At 52.8% G+C, this 19,462-nt stretch overlaps 6 gene segments (V, D, J or C); all 6 read right to left on the reverse strand.

Moving 5' to 3' along the window:
* Window positions 1-12: 12 nt before the first annotated feature.
* On the reverse strand, window positions 13-1,649 carry LOC120583064 (T cell receptor beta variable 4-1-like; the record flags this gene model as incomplete). The annotated part of the segment is given in 3 exon segments: window positions 13-113; window positions 897-1,349; window positions 1,461-1,649. Coding segments are annotated over 3 exon segments (603 nt in total), but the record flags the coding sequence as incomplete, so codon positions are not given.
* Window positions 1,650-5,380: 3,731 nt separating this feature from the next.
* Window positions 5,381-6,141, reverse strand: LOC120583063 (T cell receptor beta variable 20-1-like). The segment is given in 2 exon segments: window positions 5,381-5,727; window positions 6,052-6,141. Coding segments are annotated over 2 exon segments (351 nt in total).
* A 2,463-nt stretch (window positions 6,142-8,604) lies between these two features.
* LOC120583058 (T cell receptor beta variable 19-like) lies at window positions 8,605-9,469 on the reverse strand. The segment is given in 2 exon segments: window positions 8,605-9,095; window positions 9,228-9,469. Coding segments are annotated over 2 exon segments (540 nt in total).
* Window positions 9,470-11,344: 1,875 nt separating this feature from the next.
* On the reverse strand, window positions 11,345-12,084 carry LOC120583059 (T cell receptor beta variable 18-like). The segment is given in 2 exon segments: window positions 11,345-11,745; window positions 12,036-12,084. Coding segments are annotated over 2 exon segments (450 nt in total).
* A 3,125-nt stretch (window positions 12,085-15,209) lies between these two features.
* On the reverse strand, window positions 15,210-15,887 carry LOC120583060 (T cell receptor beta variable 3-1-like). The segment is given in 2 exon segments: window positions 15,210-15,670; window positions 15,792-15,887. Coding segments are annotated over 2 exon segments (510 nt in total).
* A 1,352-nt stretch (window positions 15,888-17,239) lies between these two features.
* LOC120583062 (T cell receptor beta variable 12-5-like) lies at window positions 17,240-18,582 on the reverse strand. The segment is given in 3 exon segments: window positions 17,240-17,310; window positions 17,948-18,373; window positions 18,453-18,582. Coding segments are annotated over 3 exon segments (546 nt in total).
* Between the last annotated feature and the right edge of the window lie 880 nt (window positions 18,583-19,462).

Below are 19,462 nucleotides of genomic sequence, written 5' to 3' on the forward strand. Positions count from 1 at the left end.
AGTGGCTGGTGCGTGGGGGCGGCCGCGGGTGCTGTCGGAGACGGACAGGTGAGCTGAGACGGGGGCAGGAAGCAAACCGCTGAGCAACGGCAGGAAACACCGAAGACCTGACCCTGGAGAACCCGCGGCAAACGTTTCCTTCTGGTTCCTGCGCTCGCCTGCGCCCAGGGACAGGAGCCCACGGAGCAGAGACGCCCCGGACCCACGGCAGGCCGGGGGCGGGGGGCGGGGGGGTCCCCCGGCTCTACGCTTTGCAGTGCTGAGGGAAGACTGGGGCCCTGGGCAGACACGCGACGCCCCGTGGTCCAGCCGCATGTGTCCTGCAGCGTGCAGGCCCGCAGGCCCCCGTGACGAGCCGTAGCTGCAGACAGGCCCTCGGGGGGGCAGCTTCAGGACAGCGTGGCCGGCTGGGAAGCCCTGACCCCTAGGCGGGATCCCCACCTCCCCCCATCCTAACGGCCAGGTCAGAGCCACAGTCGAGGCCTGGCCTCTGCGACTCATAGTTCTGATAAAGGGACCAAAGGGAAAAACAATGACCAGACCAGACGAGGACACCATGGTCCTCAGTGGTGGGAACTGACAAAGCCACACGGCGGGGGAACGAGGCATCTTGAAAAAGGCCAGGGTGTATTTGGAGCCGGGACCGGGGCTGAGCGCCAGGGTCGACCCTGGGTGGAGAGAGAAGCCAAGGAAGGGCACGTGCTGGAAGGCGGCTCGGTGGGACTGCTGAGCCCGGAGTGCAAAGTGTCTCGTGGGAAAGTTCCCAGGGCTCACGCCGACAGGAAGATGTTAGAAGAACTAAAACTTGAACGTTTCTGTCCTACATCAACTGCGGGCACAGCCTTGTTCAAGGCAAAGCCAGGCCACAGGCCGCGGTGTCTGTGCAGGGAACTCACTTAGCACCGCCAAACCCAGGGAGCCACAGGCCGTGTTCCGCCCCGGGTCTCTGGCTGGGCTCCCACGGGAAAGGCTGGTGAGCCTCAGCTGCCCCACAGCTTCCTGACTGGAGCCCCGAGGTTTCTGCACAGGGACAGGGGGACTCTGCAGGGCTGTGTCTTTGCTGCTGGCGCAGAGATACACGGCGGAGTCTTCCGGCACCAGGGCGTCCAGGTGAAGGTTTAAGTGGGAGCTGTCCGGGCATTCAGGTGTGAAGCGGCTGGGAACGGACACGTTTTCACTTATTTGCTGATAACTGTAGACAAACATGAGCTCTGGTGGCTTCTGGGCACTCTGTTTGTACCAGTACATAGCATTATGTCCCAGACGTTGTTCACATTCCAACGACTTCTTACTGCTCATTCCCATGGTCAGGTGTGTGGGTGTCTGAGTGATTCCAGTGTCCGTGGAGACTGTCGGGTAAAGGGACAGAACTCAGACAGAGCTCAGGAGGACGGGTGTTGCTGCAGCCACAGGGGACGGGCTTGGAGTCCAAGGTCAGCCCGTTTGAGGCCAAGACTCACCTGCTCCCAGGAGACAGAGGGCCGCACAGCAGAGCAGCGCGCAGGCCATGGTGGAGTCGGGGCCGAGGGGCCGTCAGCTGACTAGGAGGTCCTGGCAGGGGGGCTGGGCTCTGGTCTCCTCGGACCTGGTTGGTGGTTTCGCCTCTGATGTCACTGTCCCTGACGGTGTCCCCAGCCCTAGGGGACGTATCTTCCTCCCCCGTTCACGCCTTATATAGATGCTCGTGGAAGGTGGATGGGAAGGACGGGGGAGGGCGATTCCCCTGACAGCTGCTCTTTTGCCATAAGCTGCCCCCCTCCCCGTTACACAGATTCTCTCTCTCCCCCTCCCTTCCCGCACTGTCCTGGGCAGCAGACCGTTTCCTCCGCGGGATCTCCTTTCTCCCTGCTCGCTCGGGCAGGGCATCACTCACACCTGTCTCCCTCCGCGTGTCAGCTCCACGGAGCCCTCTGTCCAGCTGCACAGGGGGAGGAAGACTGGACGGGTCGGTGCCCGTCATTTAAATGCACACCTGTGATGCCAGCCTAGAGCCAGACACGGGGAGGGGTGTTAGGGGCCCATACAGGGGAAAACCCGCCTTCGCCCCTGTGCTGAGGACACGGGGCCTGGTGGGGCTTGGAGCAAACGGGCTACTAAAGATGTCAGCAAGGCATTGGGGCAAGACACAGGAATCTCAACTCGTGGATGATTTTAGTTTCCCATCTTTAATGTCCACAGCTGATGCTCTCAACTGACATGAGGACGCAGCCCCAGGGCCCCAGCTCCCCTTGTCCCCACATCCCTGCAGTCAGTCCCAACCCCCTCCCCTCACCCCAGCTCAGAGGTTTCCATGGGGCCACAGCGCCTCCTTGTGGCCAAAGTTCGCAGGCCTCTCACCAGCCCAGGGGGCACCAGCCACCCAGACCCAGCCCTGACTCCACAGACAGGGAGCTGCGGTGATGGGCATGAAAACCCAGGGCAGAGCGAACGAGACAGAAGCCACCACAACGGCAGAAGCGGCTGGTGACAATGCCGCTCGGCCACACACCGAGGACAATCCACGTTCACCCAGCGGAGATCGGCTCTGCCTGGATTCTCGGTCATCAGCAGACACCGCCCTATGAGCAAGCTCGAAACTGGCCCGTTCACCCCCAGAATCCCTCTCTAGTGGGGTTACTAAACACAGTCCCGGATAAGCACCGGGGAACAAAACGCATCGTGTGATGCTCAAGAGACGTATTCTGAATTTCAGCGATTAAATCGCTACAGGCATGTGACAGTGCAGTTCCTCATTATCACACGCCAGGGACACAACAGAATGACCCCCAAAGCCCCGTCCACACCTGCAACGTGAGAAACCCAACCAGGCCCCTCTGCTCGGCAGCTGTGCCCCAGTGTGGGACGAGCTGGGACGACAGGCCCTGAGCCATTTCCAATCACTACGTAAACTACCTGCTTATCCTTTTTGTCCAACTATGTTATCGGAATGTCACCTATTTGTCCAAAATGTACTATTAGGCCAGTTTTGAGTTTTCAATCTAGAAAATTTCAAAATATGAACACACAGAAAAATGAAGTGATGTGTAATTGCTAAATGATTTTTACCATTTATTATCATGTTAGATATTTATCACCAAAGTGGAATCACAAAAATCTGGGTCAATTTGCGTTGGGGTCGAGAGGGTAGTTACCCACGCTTCAGGTCAAAAGCTGGTAATGAAATTTCTTTTAACCCAGGGGCGTGCTGGGCCAGGAGGAAAATGCTAGCATGTTTCTAATGCAATAAATTTCACCAGATTTTTAATGTGGCCCGTGAAACAAAAACATAACGGTATCTGGGCTGGAATTTGAGCAAAGGGGATCAGATATTCTCTCCTGCACCGATTGCACGTAGGAGGGACCTCCAATCCACGACCGGTGGAGATATTTCATTCCTAGACAAGAACCTAAAATTAACCCTCGTGGAAAGGCTAGCACTGTTCCTATTAAAATTATTATGACGGACACACGCGACAGCAGGAAGTCACTCTGGCTGCCCCTCTGTATGAAACAGCGAACGTCTGAAGAGATAAAATTCATCGCACTGTTTGTCTTGCAACAAGTAAGCAAAATTCCAAGGATTACAAACAGCAAGAGAATTGAAACCGAAACCTGGAACGATGAGTGAGAACGAGAGGCTCGGGCGTCCTGAGAACGACAGACACAATGAGCATTTCCCGAAGCAGGGGGTGAGCGGGGAGTTTAGTGTGTGCGTGAGGCAGGTCCCTGGAGCAGGAGAATCATCCAAGGGCAGCGTGAACCGCAAGGAGGGTGACTGAAGGAGCGGGATGGAGACGCGTGAGAAATTCAGACAAACGTGGTCTGCAGAAAAGAGTAACAGCGAAGGGTGCTCGACGATCAATAGAAGAGACAGAACCGATTCCAAGATGGCTGGGATTTGGGATGTAGGGCACGGAAAGGAGCCCCAAGGACGTGTGCAAGGAGATCCCCTTTTCTCCTTGGCCCGTTTCTAATGTGAGCGCCCAGGGTGGGGCTCAAGAAGGCCGAGCAGAGGACAGAGAGCTGAGCAGAGTCTGCACTCACGCCCCGGTGAACAAGGTGACCACGGTGACCACGCTGCGATCCCCTCTGAGCCCCCAGTCACCACGCGCTGGAAACAGTGACACCTGCCGGGGCTCCCTGAGAGGGGGGCAAAGCGGGAACAAAGCCAGGCAAACCCCGCCGTCTGCAGGGCACACGCTGCCTCGACTGCAGCTCCCCTCAACCCACCCCCAGCCCGGTCTCTGTTTTCCTATGGCCATGAACGTTCAGGCTTCTCCAAACATCTATTAAACAGGGAACTCACGGACCATCCCTGTCTCCACTGGGGCTTAGAAATTTTACCTTCTCCCCTGCTTTTGCTCATCAAACATTTTTAGCGAATAGTGCATTTTGAATAATATCGTTATGTCTAATATGCACCAGTACTTCCAGCCTTTGCATTCTGCTAATCAAATGGATACAAACTTACGTGCCACTGTGTCTTACTTCACATTTTCCTGGTCACCAGGAAACTTAACTGTCTCCTCATCTGTTTACTGGTCGTAGATGTTTTTCTGTTAAAATAGATCGCCATCCTCTGCTTATTTTTTATTGGATCGTACGAGATTCGCGGTCAATGGAATTGCTTGGTGTTTCCTGGGAAAGATTGTTCAGAAGGGCTTACGTTCACTGCTTCACTACGATCTTCTGGCTTCTGACAGAACTTTCTCCTTTGTGGAGACGTCGTGTTGTCTGAAGTCTCTCTCACATACTCCCTCCGCCTTCTCTTCCCTTTGGCACCTGGCTCGAGAGCCGGCGGAGCCAACGTCCTCTCTACGAAGGTCCCTGTCCCTAGATACACAGGGTGCACACTCTCCTCTGTACCTAGTCTGACCCTATTTGTGCATCAGTCGAAACACCGTATGTAGCACATCGTCGGATTCTTCCATGAGGGGACGTCTCTGCCGGGCTGCCTCGTGACTCTGTTTATCTCGAGGGCCGAGGATGGTGACAAGATGGTGCCGAATGGACCTGGAGAGCCCAGTGTCAAGGGTCATTATAGAAAAGACACAGTGTTTTCTAGAAGTGCTTTGAGATCTACCTGGAGGATCATGTGTAGATTTCTCTAAAGCATATGATTAACATACCAGAGTCAGGAAAAAGCCAGGTGTTCTAATTTTCATCCCTGGACGTTTTCCATGTCACGTGGCCACGTTATCGGCTCAGCTCATTCATATTTTGCTATTGTCCAACGCCACAGCTTCCCCACACTTCACACACAGACACCCTCGTCTCTCTCTCCTCCCTACCCCACCACACACACAGATGTCTCAGTCAGGGGAGCTGAGGTTTCCCTCCCCCACGCATCCCCCCACAGGGCTCCCCGGGTGCGGGGTGGGTGGAGAGGAGGGGGCTGGTGCAGAGGTTCTTGACTGGGGCTCTGATCTCAGGCCAGCGCTGTGTAACTAGCACCACAGAGGTAGAGGCCGCTGTCTGCAGGCTGAGCATTCGCCACCGTTAGATTGGAGAATGTACCGTTTGGAGGACCGATGGGAAACTTGGCCTCCGTGAAACCTTGTTCGTATTTGGTGCTGAAGCCCTGGTTAGAAGTCGCCAGCAGCGTGAGGCCCTGTTGCGGGAACTGACAATACCAATACACAGTCCTGGTCTGAAAGTCCACTGCATGGCACTTGATGACCACAGAGTCTCCGCTCCTGCAGATGGCCCTGCCGGGGTGTTGAGTGACGAGCTCACCAAGCCCGGGGCCTGCGGAAACAGAGGGCAGGGAGGTGAGGGCCCCGCGGGCCCCGTCACACATGACCACAGACACACAGCTCACAGCCTCGGCCCCTCTCCTTTCTCCCAGCTCCCAGTCCTGGCTGCTCTGTGCCTCTTCCTGTCGGACTCCCTAGGACCAGACGCCCCCACCTCCTCTGGCTCGGGACATCTCCCCTCACTGTTCCCTCCACAGGGCATGGGTGTCCCCTCTCATTGCGATCGGCATAAAACAGTCCACACTCTCTGGCCACCAGTCACTCGTGACAACCCGCGTGCACACGCGCCCAGGACACTCAGACTATAAGCTCATACTGGGCCCCAGAAGCAGAAGCAGCAGCAGCATCTCCAGGTCGTGGCCTCACACCACAGGGCTCTCAAGGGAGGTATGACCTGCTCTTCACTCTGCCTGTCTCCACCCTGGGAGAATGGATGGAGGTTTACACAACCCCGACGATGCTCTCCTCTGCCCCCTGCTGGTGTCCTGTGCCAATGACACAGGATCCATCAATCTCCCTCCCTGGGAAAAGAACCACACATTGCTGAAAGGGGCCCTGGAAATGATCTTGCACTTAATACTGAGTTAATTTTCTCTGAAGTAGATTAGTAAGAAAGGTGAGATGAAGACTTGATGCATGAAATATGTTCGTACTATAGCGACATAGATTGTTAGCATAGTCAATGTAATTAGTACGCACTAAATTTAACTGTGTGCACGACACTGACATGTTTAAAGCGCATCATCGCGTGTGCTCCTGTGGCTGTATTTTTTCATAGTTGGGGTGGACCGCATTAGAATGTGGCCACCTCCCTCTACATGTGAACATTTTCTGCAAAGTACAGGTTTATGGCATTCACGGGATGGACGTGGCTGAAGCCATTGGAATAGGAGGAAATCTTCCTACTCTTTTTGGGGGCCTCCAGCCATCAGGTATATGTACCTGTGGTGTTTCAATACTGTATCTGCTTAACTAAGGAGGAGACACATTTCCCAGGATCCCCTTCCTCGTGTCGTCCCTGACGAGAGTGGCCTCGGGATGGACATTGGCAAATGACACAGCTGTCGTCATGCTCTGAAGTCATCCTTGGCCCAAGGTAGTGAGGAACAGGGTCAGGAGTCCCAGCATTTCGCGTTATTCAAAGACGGCGCCCAGATCGGCCTCACTCCCCAGTATTCTCACGCCTGTGAGCCCCTCCCCTGGCGTCTGGGCTGCCAGAATGTGGTACAAGTGACGATGTACGATTTTCCAAGCTGGGTCCCAAGGGGTCTCATGGATCCCACCTGGGCCCCTTGAATGCCTGCTCTCAGGAAACACTTAGGAATATTTCAACTTTTTCTAGTTACGCCCAAGATAACCAAAAACAAAGTGAGCCTGTCTGTCTCTGCCTGTCTTCCCTTTAAGCTTCGTCGTCTCATTGGACGGATTTCCTCGCCCATCTGTCACCTCTGGAGTCCGGCTTACACCCAGAAGAAAAGAGCTCAGGAAATGGTGGACCCGGAGGTGTCTGTGAGCACGGTCTGGACAGGACCGTGAATGTAAAGCATCTTAGACCCAGAGAACTCCCGACGTTCTTTGTTGTCTGTTTTGTTTTAAATCAGAGAATGTCAGCTCCGCAGAGCACATTCGCGTGTTCTCCATCCGTGCAGAGGCCAGTGTCTCTCTCCCATCCCAGTGTCTCAGCACGTTGGTCTTCGTGTGAGTGAAGCTGCCACAGAAGACACAAGAGAAGAGAGCCCGAGCTCACCCAGCATTCGGGAGGGGATCCCGATGGAACTAGGGAGCCAGGGCTTGCAGCTCATGGTCGGGACAGACGCCACTTTCCAGAAATGGCTCGTCCCAGGGGACACAAGGCCACGCAGGAGTCGGACTGTGGCTCTTAAATGCTTTCAAAAATACTGGAAAATCCATTCAATCCCGTGCTTTTAGTTGTATGTAGTGGGAGGGTTCGCCTGAATACTACAGACTGTGATTTATTTCTAGAAATAGAATTACGTGATCAACTCAAAACTTATAAACAAATGGGGTTCCAAGAGTTAATCACACCCGCCTTCTAATTTCAGATAAGTGTCGGGACCAGACAGGGAAGAACTATGCAGAGAACATAAAGTTCACTTGCAAAACAATACTGACCACATGTCTGCTGGCAAGTTGTGCAAATATTTCCCTCCGTGGAGCCGGACTCTCTCTAGTACGTGCCAGAGTGTCTTGTGGCTACTTCTGTGCAGATCCACGGAAGACCCACTAGAACGAGAGGCTCCATCTGCTCGGTGACCTCGCTCCCTTCTTCTTCCAGATTTTCTCCTATTGCCGTATTCTGGGTGGGGGTTGATCGCTTTATTCCTGATATGATCTCAACAGCCTCCCCACATCGTCCCCTACGCCTGTATCACGGTCAGTGCGTGTCCACCTGGTGCCACCCTACTCATCCGCTGAGCTTCGTCCCACGTGCTGCCTTCTCTCTGAAGCCCTTCCCGATGTCACCAGACAGAACTGGCCGTGTTATTCCTGCTGACACCTCTGACTAAAGCACACATCATGTGATATTGGATTATAGTGTTTGTCTCCTACACATTTCTTTCCCCAGTGGGCTTTTATTATATTTCTGAAGGAAGAAACCATTTTCTGTTCGGTTTTGTTTCGCAGTGTTTGAAAACCAGAAAAAAAAAAAAGCTGGATTTTTTAATCAACCTCTCTCTTCCTGAACTTGATAGACAGATAGATAGATAGATAGAGGATAAATGATAGAAAGACAGATAGATAAATAGATAGATAGATAGATAGATAGATAGATAGATAGATAGATGACAGATAATAGATAGCTGATCGATGACAGATGTAAGGATAGAGATCTATGTCACTTTTCACACTAACTTAGTAGGTTGCTGACGTGTTGTGCGGTTTCCACGCAGCCCGGTGAGGGCCCCAGCTGCCTGGGGGGCGGGTGCAGGTCGGAGGAAGCAGGAAGGCCAGGTACTGAGGACAGGAAGGCCCTGCCACCTGGCGGGGAAGCAGGGCTTGGGACACATTCATGTGCAGAGAGGAGGTGGCTGTGCCTCACTGTGTCTACACTGCTGGCGCAGAGATGCAGAGCTGACTGGTTGTGTCGGGCTGATGTCACCGTGAGGAGAAAGGATGCCGTCTTCTCCCGCGAGGCTGTGTAGCCGTCAGCGAGGTCCCCTTTCTGAAAGTCTCCTTCACCTACTGAGTAGTAGATGAGTCTCAGGCCTTGCCCCGGGTCCTGTCGGTACCAGTACATGTTGTCATGGTGAAAATCCTGTTCACATTCCAGGGTCACTTCTTGTCCTTCCTCTACGAACAGGTATTTTGGGGTCTGAGTGACTCGACCACCCATGGTGCCTACAGAAGGAAGAGGAAGGCTCTGGGAATACAGCCCAACACGGGGCCTGACGCTGCCGTCCGAGGGGAAAGGCTTCCATCTGGAGCCTGTCACCTTCGGGACACAATTTGCTCCCTGAACCCAAGACTCACCTGCTCCCAGGAGACAGAGGGCCACACAGCAGAGCACCTGGGTGCCCATAGTGGGTTGGGGGTCTCCTCGTAGCTCAAAGCACCTCCTGGGAGGATCTGGGGCTCCCCTGGCTCTGTGTGTGGAATCGGAGGCCAGAACGGAGAGCGAGATGGGATCCCGAAGATGTTGCAGACGGACTCCGTGATGCAGCAGAGGGGGAGACAGAGGCGAACCCGAGTCACTCGGCCCCGCTTTGCTCCCCTCTCTGCCTCCCATGGGGCCTAGTGGGCGGGCGGCACCACCTCTCCAGGCCAGAGCCTCACTCCGATTGGCCCGCTGGCTTCTACCGTCCTCCTCATGGTGCCCTTGACCCCTGGAGGGCGCTGAGACTCTCCTGTCACAGAAGGGGGCGTTTGTTTGAATCCCAGCCCTGCCACAGGTGCGGCTCCTCCGAGCCCCATCCCGCACTCAGGCCGAGGCCCCGCTGCCCCCGCACGTGTCCCCGGCTGGTCGACTCCTCCGTGGTTGTCACCGTCTGAGGCGCTGCCCCGTCCTTCTCCAGGGCCCGAACTCAATGCCACTGGCGTTGTCTTTGGGCGTCTTTTCGTTTGTTCTTCATTCCTCAGATGAGTTTGTCTCGTTCCTTCATTACTTTTCTGAGTTCGCTCAGTGTTTTTTTTTTTGTTTTGTTTTCATTTCTCCCCTGTTTTTGTTATTTCTGTTCGTAATATTTGACCTTATGGTTCCGGTTGGTTCCTTCCGTGCTCGCTTGAGCGGATTTCATTCTGTTCAGGGCGCAGACTTAGGTTTTCTTCTGACTCAGGGTCGTTTTTAGGGAAGGGAGGGCGCGAGGTGGGTTTTTTCTCTTTTCAAGGGTTTTTCTGTTCTCAAGTTCATTTTCATCATGTCGGGGTGTTTTACGATACACCCGGCTCAATGGCATTTTCTTTTTTTTTGTATTGTTCAGCGAAGTCTGGACACTGGAGTCGGCTGGTGTGTGTTCCCGGTCGGTGTCGTGAGTCGTCTTCTTTCGTGATTCCCAGGACTGTAACTTTCCCCTTTCCCGTCTTTCTTCTTTCACTGCCCAGTGGCCAGAGCACGTTCTTCCTTCTGTCGTGTCTTTCTCCCTCCAAGCTCTGTATTCAGAAGACCGTTGTTAAATCTCGTGCCTGGCCCTTTAAATGGGGGCACATTTGGACCCCCCCTTCCTCCTCTTCCCGCTTGGGTCCGACTCAGAGGTCTCTTCTCCTGGGGTCTCTCCAGCTCCCCCTCAGGCCCCTCTTCTGTCCTCCGAGTGGTTCTTCTGCACCCATCCCCTCCTCCTTGGCAGGTGACGAGGGACCTGAGCACAGGAGACATTCTCAGAAAACCTGAAGGCAGCAAACACAGCAGGTCGTCATGGTTTGCGCCCAGTCTGGTGTGGACGAACTTCGTCAGAGCATATGTACTGGAAGTGACTTCGCATTCGTCTGCCTTTTGATTTTCTGAAAGTGTTTCATCTCGACCATTGAAGAGGAACACTATTGTGTATGGGCTCACGTTGGTTGAATGATGAGAATAAAAAAATGTCTGCTGATGTCACAGAAAGCTGGGGTGACGTGTTTGGGGCCAGATTTGTCTCCTGAATTCCAGACAGATTCAGCCAACTCTATTTTCACCACGTCTGGGACATCGCACAGCAGGGGTTTTAATCCTGGCATCCGTCCATACCTGCTCAGGCACTAGGCACCAAACCAGGATTATTCCAGAAAGAATAAGAGGCAGCATAGCATGGCACAGAAAGCATAATCTTTTAAAGCCACCCAGGCCTGGGTTTATATTCTTTCCGTCTGTCTCTCTCCCTCTCTCTCTCTGAGTTTGAGGGAAAAAAATGAACACTTGGAACCATATTTTCTTATGTTGAAAATGAAATGATATTTTTCTCGCTTGATTGTCTTGCTCTTTAAATAAAATTCTATATTTAAAGAATGCAATAGAGAACTTGAAGTACAGTATAAAGTACAGGAAAAAGAAATATCAGTCAATAGATACGTAACCTTTCTCGGTGACAGGGTCTTAGTTCGTGAGCACGGGCTGGGATGTCCCGTGCTGTTTGTACGGTCTCCCCTATTTCTGTCCTCACCCCACTAAATGCCTCCTAGCTGATCTGTTCACTGAGCAGACACCGTGTCCTCAGCTGTCTCGGGGGTGGGCCCGGGGGACGTTTGTGCACTGGGAGGATGTGACTCTGCACTGGTGTGGACAAGGAGCTGGCACAGAAGTACACGGCAGAGTCTCCCGGCTCTGCCAGCTGGATCTTAAAGACATTCGGCCCCTCTTTGGGAAATTTGGCAGAAAAGCGTTCCTTCGGCATTCCTGACTCGTCCATGATTTCTTCTTTCCGGAGGGAAATCATGAATTTCAGCTCTTCCCCCGGGAGCTGCCGATACCAGAAAACATAGAGGTGGCCTTCCTCTGGGCTGCATCTCAGTGTTGCCTCCTGTCCGCTCCCCGTGACCAGGTGTCTTGGGTCCTGGGTGACGCTGGCACTCGAGGGACCTCAGAGGAGAGGAGACGGGTGTGAGACAGACTGGTAACGGTCGAGGAAGTCTGTGGCTCACAACGAGGCGACCCGAGGCCGGCTCAAGTAGCTGTGAAGTCTCCTGCGCTCATTTAAAAATTCTCACACATTTTGCTTTTTATTCCACAGGGCCATTATTTGTTTTACGGAAATGCCAATACCTTTGAGCAAATCTTTGGGCAACGTGGAGGCCCAGGGCCTGTTCGAGACATAGCTAAGGAGCCACAGACAAAGCCCAGTGATGCTGATCCACCGGCCGACAACTCACCTGTCCCCAGGAGCCAGATGATCCCCCAGCAGACGAGTCTGGTGCCCATGGCAGAAGTGGACGTGCGGGGACCCCGTGAGCAGGGCAAGGAAGGGAGCTTCCTGCTTAGCCCGGGGGGCCGAGCTCACAGCTGCCTCCTGGGGGGCGGGCCTTCCTGTGGGGCACAGTGGGTGAGGCCCCTGGTTATGGAAAGAGGGAAAGAGGAGCTTATTCTAGTTATAAGGATATCCATGTGGATAGCTCAAATGTGTTCCAGTTTCAAAATGAATGGAACTGAATATCTCTGCTGAATAATCTCTTGGTTGACCGTCTGGTCATTCTTGATATCTTGGGGTTGCCTTCATCCATTTAATATCCCTCACCTTTATGACAGGTAAATGTTAATATTCTGTTCATGTTATATCTCAAGAATTGAGTCTTTTCTCTTTCAACTCGGCCTCTTTCCCGGGGAGTCCTCAAGAGCCCCAGTGTTAGCAAGAATCCCGCTAAGTCAGCTAGCCAGACCCCTCACCCTCAGTATCTGAGTACCCTGGTCTGTGGGCATCCCTCGCCCCCAGCATCCGCAGGGTCTCCCTGGCGTGCCTTCGGCAAGGATCTTCCCAGCGCAGATGAGCCAGAATCCCTCCTCGCCCGGCTGTTTCCTCTGACTAGTTCTCCACCCCCCGAGCCCTGTCCCTCCCCATCCATGGCTAGAAATTCCCGTTTCCTTGTTGTATTCGGAGCTGAGCCCAATCTAATGCCCCTATTGCAAAACCCCATTGCTGTATATGTCCCTGAATAAAGTCTGCCTTATCGTTTTCACAAATGTCTGAATACAATTTCCTTGAACTGAATATAATAAACAATGACTTTTAACAGAGATGCGATCCATAGTTTGTGTCGACCTGAAATGGCTGCATAGATTATTGTTCAAACTGGGACCCTTTAATATGTGAAAAGGGGTGCTATTAATAATAATTATGCCAGGACAACAGGCCTGAACCAGGTGTGCCAGGCATGGTATACCAAAGCCTTTGATGGCCTTACACCCTGGGCTCTCTGACGCTGTCCTTGACTGCCATCTGGTGGCTATGGGGGACATTGCGGGAAGGATGTACCATTTTCTTGGACACAGCCACATTTTAAGTGCGTGGCCGCAGTGTTGAAGCGTATGGGAATGATCTGTAATGTCTCGTCCAAGCCCAAGCTCCCTGGATCTGGACACCAGTGCTCACTCATTTCCACGTGGTCATAGCGAATCTTCCACAGCGATCCCTGGGGGCCACTCGTGTCTCCTATTTCACTGCTGCCCTTCTGGGATGGTCAGTCTTATGCAGGGTGCATGTGTGGGAAGAGGACTCTGATGAACCTGTGGCGGGCACCATTTTGCTGTTTCAGAAAGAACTCGCCTATCGGGGAACACTGATGGGGGGAGAGTTTGCGGGGAGTTGTGTTGGAGGCAAAATCATTAGGAATTTCTTAGTGTTTTGGTAACGTAATATCAACCTCACATATCTGGTCTCTGTCCTTGAAATTTTTTTTGACGGGGGAGAAAGAGGAGCTGTATTTATAAACTTGGACACCATTGACTGCCTGATTCTGCATTATTTGTAGGAATTTCAGAAACCTTGAAGCATGCCCATCGCCATCGTGGAAGGGACAGTGCACAGTCTCGCTCTCTCCTGCCAGCGGCTGGAGACGCGAGAAAAACCTGGTTCTTTCTTCTGAGGCAGGAAGACAAGTTGGGGGGTGGTTTTCAAAGGTCTCCTGGAGTTTGGGGAGGACAGAAGCCAGCGGGTTTGCACCCTGGAGGGAACTGGCTGGGCCTCACTGTGGCACAGAGAGAGAGCCATGAACTCGTGTTTGTTTTCCGTTTTTTCTGCATCAGGTGAGATTTTAATTCTCTCCTTTCCTAAACGTGTCTTCACATTATTAGTGACCTCCATGCCCCACAGAGAACAAGGGGATCCTCTGCCGCTCTGCTTAGCAACCGCGAACCACGTCCCTGTCCACCTCCTCCTCCCGCATCACGTCTCCGAAGCCGTCCAGGGTCCCGTCGCATCTAAGCCTGGAATGAGATGAGTCTGCGCTGTTCATTTCTTCAAAAGGATGCGGAGAATGCACGTGATCTAAACAAGCTGTAATCTACCCCCTGGTTGAATCCTGTGGTCATATCTCTCAAGATGCAGGAATTTTTGAGACCGTATCATGAAACCATTAAATGTGAGAAGAGGTCCCCAGAGAAACGCAGCCCGAACATCTCATTTTACAGAAGAACAAATTTCAATCCAGGCAGGTGACTAAACCTCGAGAGGCAAGCCTTAATTGGTTACGGGAAAAGGGGTGTGGACGTTTGGTCAGCCAAAGAGAGAGGGGAAAACAGAACTTTGACGTTTGTTGGTGGCTGTACGTGCTGATGTAATGCACTGTGTTTTAGTAGGAATATCTCTACATGGTCCTCAAAATTAAAATAAGGACACATTCTCATCCTCTGAATCAGGCGTCTCATAGCTAGTAGATGCCAAATCCTTCTCACATTGTTGAACGCTATTCATTCATGCATCTGTTTATTCAATTGGTCATCATAAAAATTTGAATCTCGTAAAAGTCATAAAATACGTATTGGGTTGTAGAAGTTGTAATAGATTCCAGACATTTCTCTTGTTTCAAATAAGCCATGATACTTGATATTTTTTATTAATATTAAAATTGTAGAGCGAACCCTGGTAATTTTAACTTATCTTTCAAAGTACCACATCTCAGTTTTGATATAGGTCCTATCTGGGCCATTTCAATGGTTCACAGATTGATATCGAGCAAAATAGTTCAGTATGCTGGGAAAGCATGCATGCTCCAGGCAGTACACTTGTCTTCAAATCTGACGCAAGTTTTTAGCAGATCTCATTTTCCCTACTCGATAATGAACTGTGAGACGGCTTCAACACATCTGTAGGGCAGGTTCCCTCCTCAGGGCAGGGATTCATGGGAGCGGGGTTACCTCCTGCCTGGACTTGCCTTTAATATGTTGCTAAGTCTCCAACTTAGACCAAACACTAAAAAAAATAAATAAATACAATGAAAAAATTCCTGTTTTCTGCTGAAGAAAACAGTGGGTGATTAAAGTAATCCTGGGAAAATACCACAAACGGAATGGTGGCTAAGTAGGTAACGTCTTTTCCACTCTTGGCATAACTGTCAGTGGCTCGTGTAGGTTTGGGCCCAGCCTCTGTCTGCAGAGGAGATGACGGCCATAAAGCCACTTCCTGCCCTTGCTGCAGGAGGGGAGGGAGGCCTGGGGAAGGCGCGGGGTCTGGGGAGCAGAGGTTTCTGAGCAGAGAGGAGGCAGCGCTCCAGCTCTGTGTCTCTGCTGCTGGCACAGAGATACGTGGCCGAGTCCCCCAGGCCTGGCGAGCGGACGTCAAGAGAACAGTGGGACGTGTTGGTCCGGCTGGGCTGGAAGTTGTCGGAGGCGTCTGTCTCATTATTAAACTGCGTCTCATAGTAGTGGAACAGCAGCTTGGGGGCTTGGCTCAGCTTCTGTTGGTACCAGTACATGGCGTCGTGATTCAGGTCCTGAAAACAATTCAGGGTCACGGGTTTTCCCACCCTGGTGACCTGGTCTTTTGGGTTCTGGGTGACCATGGCACCCATGGGACCTGCAGAGAGAGATGGAAAATTAGAAACAGAGTCAAGAAGGACACTGATGTCGCTGCCAGAAAAGACAGGAGCAGGACATGATACTTTGAGTCAAAGTTGTCCTTTCTGACCAGGGCGCACCTGCTCCGAAGAGACAAAAGACCACGTAGTAAGGAAGCCTGGGACCCATGGCAGGTCTAGAACTGGAACGAGGCGTCTGTCATTCCAGGCTCTGATCTCTGGGTTGAGCGGTGGGGGCTCTGAGAGTCCCTGGTCCCTGATTGGTCAATCTGCCTGTGGTGACAGTGCTGCCATTGATGTCACCAGGGCAAGGGTCCCTTCTTGCAATATGACCCACAGCTTCCTACTGGGCAGGGGAGCCCGGGCGAGGCTGAGCTGGTGCGAAGCAGGTGTGGTGCTCCCTCATTTGCTTCTCTTCCTGTAAAAAAAGTGGGTACACTTTTCAGGGGGTTTCACGTAAAGTCTCTGAAGATTTTGGCTGTCGGTGACCCCGTAACGCCTCCTTGTGGCCAAGCAGAGAAGTCTCTAGCAGCAGCCTTACTACACTGCCTGCATCTGTGCCATGGGGTGAGACTCTGCGGGCTCAGCTGTGTGTCTAGTCTCCAGTTCTGCTCCCCCTACGTCCACACCCCTCAGATGGGTCCGACCTGGGGCACTCGCGAGTCTCACTAAAAACAGCACGGCTCCGTTGCAGCCACTGCGGGGGGACCCCAAAAATGTTCAAGATTGACTGACACACAGCTACAGACAGCGCTAAACCATGTTTTTACACTAAAAAAACCAGAGCCGATGGAGGGAGAAATATTACCTTTAATCTGTATTCACTGGCCTGGCTGTTCCACTCAAAAGTGAGATTTTAAAAAGTGTATGGAAATGGGTTTACGTCAGACAAATGTAACTTAAACTTATCAGCACTGTGACCACTGTTATCAGTGTGTGACCTGCAAACCCGTCGTAAACGCATTTTTAGTCACTATTTTCATTTCCATCGGGAGACTTGTCCATCTCATGATAAGGAAAAATATGATGACGAGCCACAGCCAGAGTCACAATTCCCAGCAGATCAGAGCAGCCAGGGCGACAAGAAGCTCCCTGCGTGTCCCCCGGGACAGCACGCACGCCCTGCAGAGACGGACAAGCCAGGTTCCGTCCCGCGTCACGACCCCAGAAAACCCCCCGATCACACACATCCCCACCCACGATTTCTGGAAACGCTCTTCAAAAGTTAATTCTGGTTCTTCGGCCCTTCTCGTCCTCGGGGCAGGAGGAACGGGGAGCGACTCTGTTCCGGGCAGCCCCGGGCGGAGGGCGGAGGGGAGAGGAGGCTGTGCACGGGGAGGTCGTGTCCCGGCCGCCGCACAGAAATCCACTCCAGGGATCCCCGGCGGTGCCGCCTGGGCCTGCAGCGGGGACCCTGGCCCTTCCGTCCTCTCAGCGGAGGCGCGGTCATCGGGCACCCCTGACGCACCCTGTCTGTGTCCTGGAGGAAGTGGGTCAGGAATTTTCATTCTATCCCCATAGCACATTGGAGCCAGCAAAGCGTGTGATGCCCGGAAATGGGCTCCATCTCAGATCACGGCCCGTTCCTCCTCTGGGACCCTGTGGCGGGGGAACTGAGTGGCCGCGGCTGACACGTGTCCTGTGGGAAGAGGCAGGAACGGAGAACACACGGCAAGAGTGGACGGGAAAAGGGCGAAGTGTAGACGTTCACACTTCTAAGCACGCAGTTGACCCCCGGAGACAAAGGGACACTAAGCCAAGAAGCCGGAAACCACGGTGGGATCCACATAACAATAAGAGGGTCTCTGGATAAGGGAACTTTGAAGCGTGAACGTGAGTGAGAGCAGATCCGTGTCTCCTCAGCCCTGTACGTTGTGGTCTGGCAGTGACAGCATCGTGTCCACCCATGTCCGCAGTCCCCGGAGACCCCTCTGGGACATTAGAAGCATGGAAGAAAAGGCCACGTTTCTCTGAGGAGGGATGAGGAACTGGTGCCAATAACATGGACGTGTTTGCGCATTTAAATAGACGTCAGCCTCATAAACCTTCACGAGGAAGAATACGAAATAAACCATGCAGTTTGCTTTCCTGCTCATGATGGCCAAGCGAATGCGCTTTCAACCATGTAGAATGAAATTAGAATAAAATGTAAGGCCTTAACATGTTCCCTAACATAACAGATGTCCAATCCATGTTTCTGTTTACTTATGGGAATTATTAAGACATAATTAAAACGTGTACTGTGGTGTTGTCTTCCCGAGGGACTGTTAACACACCAGCCCACGCCCTTGCTCTGGAGAGACTGCTGAGAACGGCCGGGGGCCGGAGCGGGAAGGGGAAGCCTGAGGGTTTCTGCACGGGGAGCGGGTGACTCTGCAGCGCTGTGGCTAAGCTGCTGGCACAGAGGTACGTGGCTGAGTCCTCAGGTTCTGTGGCCTCGATCTTCAGGGTGGAGTTTGACTTACTAGGCATCACAGCTGAGAATCGGGCGTTGGGCATTCCTTTGCTGTCTATAGGAGCTTGATTGTTGAAGTAAATCAGGAGCTCCAGTCCCTGTCCCGCGGTCTGTCGGTACCAGAAAAGGGCGTTGTGGCCAGAAATTGGTTCGCAGCTCAGGGTTACTTCTTGTCCTCTCTTTGTCACCTTGTGTCCCGGTAACTGGGTCACTTGAGCATCTGTGGCCTCTGTGGCAGGGGACAGCACTTGGGAACAAGATAAGAAACACATAAATTATAACTGGGAATACCGAAAAATGCGGGTTCTTTATTTCTGGGGCCTCACCTACTCCCAGGAGACCAAGGGCCACGCAGCAGAGGAGCCTGGTGGCCATGGCAGGTGGGACAGGAGGACGCTTCACCCAGCCGAGGCCCTCGTGGGCATGCGCAGAGGGCCAGGGCTTCTAGTTCCTCTCATCTCCACACGGTGGAGAGAGGCCCGGCAATGACATTGTTCTCGTCACTGCTCATAGGACCTCCTCTCACAGCAGATTGGCTCAGATTGGTCAAAACCATTCCGGGATGTGATTGGCTCATGCAAGGCTTAAGTATCTTCCTCTGTTGTCACCTCTGACAGCCCCGGTGCTTGTGGCATTCTGCCTTCTCCGATGGATCACTTGTCTGCCGTCGGCGGGACGTGTCCACCTGGGTGTGCCGTTACCACTGCTAATTCTGAACACGATAAAGTCTTTTGTAAACCTCACGTCCGTCATTCCTCCTCTCAGGGCAATGCCTGTCTCCCAGACACACGGAGTCTGCAAAATTTCTTGCTGCGTTAGAGCTTTGCTCCAGGTCCCCCCGGAAGCTTTTGACTTGTCCGCCATGCTCATCATGAAGAGAGATCAACAGAGGCCCTGGGAAAAGGGAGATGGATTTAACCGCAATTGAGACTAAGTCTGAGACCTTGAACTCTGTTTTCGACCCTGCGCGTTTAAGAACTTGGGAGTCTCAGAGCTGCTGGGCACCCAGACTGAGCTTCCGTGGATGGACAAGTTGCAGGCGTGGTGGTGCTGGCTCGTGAGGTGGGGGAACGGAGGAGCTGGTGGGGGGTGGGATGATTGACATGGAACTCGTGGAAGGAGCTTCCTTGTTCGTCACGTGATCTGCCGTCACAGAAGAGCATCTGAAAAGGATTAGAGGGGAAAAAAAACATCAAAATGGAGGAGGTCAAGAAACTAAAATGTGAAGCCAACATAGAAATTGTCTATAGGACGATGAAGTCCCCAGTGACGAGAGGATGCCAGTGCGGGGAAGAAGGGACCGAGGACAAACCTGACGGGAGAGAAGGAAATGCAG

This window comes from Pteropus medius, unplaced genomic scaffold (genome assembly GCF_902729225.1).
Source record: "Pteropus medius unplaced genomic scaffold, Ma_sr-lr_union100, whole genome shotgun sequence".
Taxonomy (NCBI): domain Eukaryota; kingdom Metazoa; phylum Chordata; class Mammalia; order Chiroptera; family Pteropodidae; genus Pteropus; species Pteropus medius.